Here is a 6,097-nt window from a genome sequence, read left to right on the forward strand (position 1 = left end):
AAAAAAAAAAAAAATACGGCCTCCTTATGAGCTTTTCTAACCTGTATTCTGGCAGCAGTGTCAAAATGGTCAATTCATAGATCCATTCAAACCATCTCTTTGGTTTCTTTCTGCTTTTAAAGAACACAAGTAAAAACAGTTTGAAAGTACTACTAAAATACCATTAAGGTTTTATATTGTGGGCTGGATTCTGCTACCTCTACGAACAGCAAGTAGTACTTCGGCCTACACAAACAGTCTCACTACAACCAAGGGGTCTACTTGGAGGGTCAGATCAGTGGGAATACACAAGAAAGCAAAATCCAATCTTACATGTATTTCTTTATCCAACTAGCCATTAAGGGAAGAAAGAGTCAGGATTTTGTTCCCTTTTTCTGCATGTGCATTTTAGGCATAAACATGAAAACAACTATTAATTTACACTGCAGTAACGTCCAAAATGTGCTACGTGCTTTCTAAGCATAACCTCTGCTATGAACATCATACAACAGTTCCTTTTAATTAAAAAAAATAAATGTACAGTATATGAAATCTTTAATAAAAAATATTAACTGCAGATTAAGGTTGAGGTTAGCTGGCTGTTTGCAAGATAGACATATGGTAATTTTCAGCATTGCTTTCTAGGAGAAAGTACTGTAAAAAGCAACGTAAGTTGTTCAGGCCTATAAGGATTCACTGCTTTCACTGAAAATTATCAATAAGTTTGATTGAAGTCTATTTTTTTTGTCATATCAACAAAAGCATCTTAAGCAGGATACGATTTGAGTTTCTCTGGTTACATCATTTTCATAGTTTCATAGTTTCTAGGGCCAGAAGGGACCTTAGCAGGTATTATATTTAGGTATTATATTTAGACGTATAAAATACGTCTAAAGTACAAACATGGTACATTTTTGGTCACAAATGTTATCTTATTCTGCACAGCATTATTTTATCAGTGGAGTTAATTTGCTGGTATAGTATGGTTCCAAATACCAAGCAATAGGTAGTGTCACTGAATATTCAGTATCCAAAGGATTGCTTCTAAAAATAATGCACGAGGTTGTAGTAGTTATTTGCATCACTGTCTCCCTACAGAAGAATCATTAAAGTCTGGACAACTGGAGAGGGGACATATGGGATTCCTTGCTTATGGTGATGGCAGAGTCTCCAGGCATATAGTAAGAACCTTTGCAATTACTGCAAATAAAGTCTTTCTGAAACTGTTGTATTTAGGCAAACTGAAGCAAGTTCATATCAATACTTTCTGGGCCCAATTTTTATGATAAACTAAAGCTCTCTACTTTCCTCTGCAGGCTTGAAATGGGAGTAAATTGTTCCTATTTCTACAGCACTTCTTAGATTTTACTTATCATCTTTATGATTCTTTCCTTGGTTAAGACGACATTTACAAACAGGAAACTCAATCTTGCAAACTTCCCATACATAACTTCTGGTGAATTCATGAAAGCTGCTTTGCAACTTTTGAAACCTTCTAGCTTTGTGACTTAGCCTTTTTAGTTGCATGAAACCCACAGTTTATGTAGTGACAGACAAAGTATTTCCCCAGAACCTAAGGTAGACTTCTTTCCCCACAGATCTCCTACAGACAGAAGTTAGGGGCAGCAGGAAAGAAAAATGAAAGGGAGAGAGTACTGACCTGGCTACCTGTCCTGGTGCACAACATTGGAAGCAGGATTTCGACTATCCAGAGCTCAGGAATGAGAATGGTGAACTGCCCGCACAAAGCAGCACAAAGTTCCAAATGGGGGGAACTGAATGTGCAAATGGTTTGGAAATGCATGTTCCTGATTGTGAAATTAATCTTAAAAGGATATGAACCCAGCCTGTCAATCTACAGATCCTGGTGCAAACAGGGTGGCAGATGTTCAACTTGAAGCAGAGTCAGCATTGCTAAATTAAGCATGGGTGATCTAAATTTCTTATTTATTTCAAAACAAAAGAGAAAAAAAGAAAAAAACTGGGCTTCAAACAAGAATACAGCTCTGTAGTTGTTACACTGAAATAATTCACTTGAGTCAGGGCTGAAAAACAAAGTCTGCAGACTTTTAGACGTGGTAGCTGAAAAATGGCACAGGACTTGAACGAAATATCAAGTTATTCAGTGTTATCAGATAATAGTAAAGTTAAATAAAGAATGCAAACAAAGTAATGTTTTTCAATCTAATAAAAGACATATACAGATCTTTGTACTGCAAGGGAGCATTCTGGCAAGATGAATTTAACTTTTATTGATTTACTCTTTCTCTAGATGAAGGAAAATATGAAAGTCATTATAATTTACCAATAATAAATGCCTAGGAGCATTCTTTCACTTCAACCAAAACATACTCTGTAGCTATCTGCCATGTGCCTGTGACAGTCTGCCTGAAACCTTTATAATTCCCATACCTCTGTATTTCTCTCAACTGACACTGGAAAAATGCATAGGCTTTATGAATATTAAAACCAAATACTCTGAAAAGTCCAGCACTGAAAAGTGTCGGTTGTCACATTTTTTCTTCCTGGCTTGTCTTTTCACACATTTTCATAAGAGATGTAATTACTTTTTTTCTTCCAGGAGAAGATTTTTTAAAGCATTCTTTGTTCCTTTATTTTTTTGGATAATATAGATACTAAAATAGAAAGGCAAGCGATACTATGCCAAAACTGAATATAAACTGGGAAAGCATCTACTTCATTTATTTACTGTGCTTTGTTCAGAGACCACCTTACCTATCTTATAGAAAATGTAATTCTCAGTTAAAGCAAAATATTCCTCCCTTTAAAAACACAGAAGCAAACCATCATTGTGGCTAAGTGTCTTGGAAATATGGATGCAGAAACCGATTTCAATCCTGAGACAGACAAGAATCTATCATAGGCAAAATAAGTGTCTCACTGTTGCAGGTAGCCAGCAATACTCTTACATAACATGCAAAGAGGGGCTCAGATTCAGTTGAAATAATCCACCTACCTAGACTATATCAGCTAACAGGAATTTCATGAGCTCCATGGATTTTGCAGCTTTTTTTTTTCTTTAACAGAATCAAGATTTTAAGGTCAGAAGGAACCATTACAATCACCCAGTCTGACCCCTTTGCATAACAAGCCCAGCTATCCCAGCAGTCTCTGGTGCAACTAAAACATCTTTCAAAGAGCTGTGCAATCTTTATTTACAGAGTCCTTGGGATGGAGAATCTGCCAGATACTGTGATAATCTATTCCAATATCTGATTACTCTCGCTGTTAAAACGTATACCTTATTATCTGAACTTTGCCGACTTCAGTTTCCAGCCAGTAGACTTTGCTAGGACTTTGTCTGCTAGATTTAAGAGCATTCTGGCCTTGGAAACCTCTCTCCTGAAAGGGAATTAACTCCTGCCCAACCACTGCCTTCTGAGAAGTGGAGTTACTGATCACCCCATAATGCAGTTAGAGCAGTTGGGCAAGGCTTCAAGGAATTCTCCACGAGTTCCTAGGTGGTCCATTACTACAGGGAGATGATTCTTTACAAGATTAAATCATCCAGTAAAAACAAAACAAAACTGAAAGAGGTTATTGGCTTGAGTTTACAGGTCCTAGACCTAGGGCAAGAGAGAAAAAGGAACTGGAATCTCTGAGCCAAACTGGGTAGGGATTTAAAAAAATAATACATGTGCACAAATGTTTAGAATGAGGAAGAGAGAAGTTCCTCCACCCAGATACAGATAGCCATTATGCTTCGCCATAGCCATGGCGTAGGCAGGGATCTCCCTCTGTGTCCTCACGCTGACATGGTGAGCAACTCTCCCATCCCCAACAGTATCTTAAACACAAGTTTTTTGAAACCCACAAAGATGGTCCTGTTACCAGTTGAACACCGTCACTGCTCTCAGCCAGGAAGTATAAAATACAAAGAGCTGGTTTCACATGCCCTAAGACCCCTTCCAAGGTAGGGTCTTGCGCTTCCTTCTATGCTAAGCTCAGACCTTTCCTACGTGTGTTGGTCTGCCACATACCCAATACCCACCACAATCCAAAACCTGAATGGCTAGGGAAACGTGCTGGACTGGGCTAACAGAATTCTTCTGAGAATCAGATGCAGAAGGAAAATAATGCATGCATCCCTTTGTACATTATGTCAACGCTTCTCAGTTTGTATAAAGTACACCTTTGTAACACAATAAAAGATAACAGTAACTTAAAAGCATTTTAATTCTTGTAGCACCATCCCCATACTAAATTATGAGTTTTTTTAATACAGAGTCTCACACTACTGTAAATGGGTGGAGAACTACAGTTGTGCCCGTTTTACTGGTAGATAAACTGAGACAGGAGAAGTTAAGTGACTTATCTCAAGTCAGAGGTAATTTCAAGAAGCCTCTTTCCTCTCACTATACTCGTCTATAAATACCATTCAAGAACAGCAGTCCTCTAGCACATTTGAGGAGACTGCTTGTAGACCAGGTTTTAACCACTGAATCAGAGCACCTAATACGTGGAATAATATTCACTGAGGTTCTAGTCTATTTCCCATCCAGTTCAATGGGAGCTGAATCAGCTCATAAGGCTGATCCTGCAAAGATGTACATGCTTATCTTTCTGCATTAAGGGCACACAAATAAGTATATGCTTGAATCTCTGCAAAATTTGAACTTGATAAAAAATGAACAGGAGTCTACTTGCATGTAGACAAGGATATTAGACTATGAAGATACTAAAAATTTAAAAGTATGAGGTTGATTAATTAAAGCCCATAATTATTCATATGAAGAAGGGGCACAAAGCTAAAAGTAACATTATGCAGCTTCAACTTTGGCTTGTCCTTAATTGTATACCTTCAATAGGCTTTGACCACAGACATTTTTGGATGACATAATAGAACATATGTATAAAGGATGGAAAAAAACAAAACTAAACAAAACAAACACACTCTTAATGCAATGCCAGGAACAGAACTGTGCACTTCATGCATTTTTTCATTTTTCTCCCTAACAGAATCTGAACATCAAGTGTCACACTACACAAAGCAAATGTATTAGGGAGACTTCTGCCCTTGGGCTTTTTCCCTTCTAGTTGTGGATTGATTTTCTGATTATTTCCAAATTCCCTCTATGGGGGAACCCTTCAAAGTGCATTATGGTTTACCCATTAGGGCCAGACAGTTTAATTGAGCCCTAATACCTTAAGGAAGCTTCACTGCCTTCCTAGGATGGATTGGTTCATACAACCCCTCCTCTGAAGCCAACATGATTAAAGAATCAATTCTATCCCCAGCTGAGTGACTTGCCCCCAGAGGGGAAATTAATACTGCTCCACTGACCAGCAAGCACCAGGCACAAAAATTTCCTTTCATGTTCTGAACAAAAGGAAAAGCAGTATGTTTTGGAATCCTAATTCTAAAACAGTCTTCTAGGTTTCCTCTGGTTTTTGTGCCTTTTCACATCCCACTACTTATTCAATATCCAAGGAGATGGGTTTACACAAACCAATCAGAAAGACAATGTTATGTCAAGCCCGTACCAATTCCCATGCCCTGTCTGGATGAAAAGCAAACGTATCACATGAAAGGGAAAGTCTTCTGACCTTGGATGGAATTCAAGCATTAGCTGGGGAGGCAACTCTTCTGCTCATGCCATCTCTGTTCACTGCCTAGCTTTAGCACACAGCAGAACAGCCAGCTGAAATCTCATCTCATGAAGAACTATGCAGAGAGTGCCTCAGTTATTCATCAAAGAAACCCAGTACTAACCAACAAACATGCTGCTAAGGGAAATGACATCATAGTACTTGAGTGCCATGTTCAGGATTAAATGTTTCAAACAGACTCCAACAACTCTGCCCTTCCAGTCCCTTGGACTTAAGAAGTCTTAGGTTGTTTATTCTTATTAAATTGTTGCTGGCCTATTTTCTTCCTGGCTTCCATGATGGAAGACTCTTGATAAATGTTGAATCATGCACCACACATCAAGTGTGCATAAGGCCCACTGGTAGCGTGCGAATACGCATCTCACAGCACTCAGCCCATTGCTGAAAGTGCCCTACTGTAAGCATCACAGAGTCCCACCCAATACTATACCTGTAAAATATTCTGGTAATGAAAAGTGTGTGTGGGGGGGGGGGGGGGGGGGGGGGT

At 38.7% G+C, this 6,097-nt stretch overlaps 1 protein-coding gene and 1 long non-coding RNA gene across 14 annotated transcripts in view; one reads left to right on the plus strand and one right to left on the minus strand.

Annotated features, from left to right (window-relative positions):
• The window catches only part of FNBP1 (formin binding protein 1), a 161,232-nt gene that overhangs the window by 142,058 nt on the left and 13,077 nt on the right, over positions 1-6,097 (minus strand). For 11 of the 13 annotated variants that reach the window (XM_019510656.1, XM_019510664.1, XM_019510663.1 and 8 more), the window contains exon 1: positions 1,640-1,798. The exons of the other annotated variants lie outside the window; for them this stretch is intronic. In XM_019510656.1, the coding sequence (XP_019366201.1) occupies positions 1,640-1,783 (144 nt within the window). In that variant the 5' untranslated portion in view covers positions 1,784-1,798. Of the gene's footprint in view, positions 1-1,639; positions 1,799-6,097 lie in introns of those variants that run through there. 13 annotated transcript variants of the gene reach the window in all.
• LOC109292962 overlaps positions 1-6,097 on the plus strand; it is a 19,433-nt gene that overhangs the window by 5,245 nt on the left and 8,091 nt on the right. The gene's annotated exons all lie outside the window — the stretch shown is intronic.

The sequence above is a fragment of the Gavialis gangeticus genome, unplaced genomic scaffold (genome assembly GCF_001723915.1).
Source record: "Gavialis gangeticus isolate Ggan-Ray unplaced genomic scaffold, GavGan_comp1, whole genome shotgun sequence".
Lineage (NCBI taxonomy): Eukaryota > Metazoa > Chordata > Crocodylia > Gavialidae > Gavialis > Gavialis gangeticus.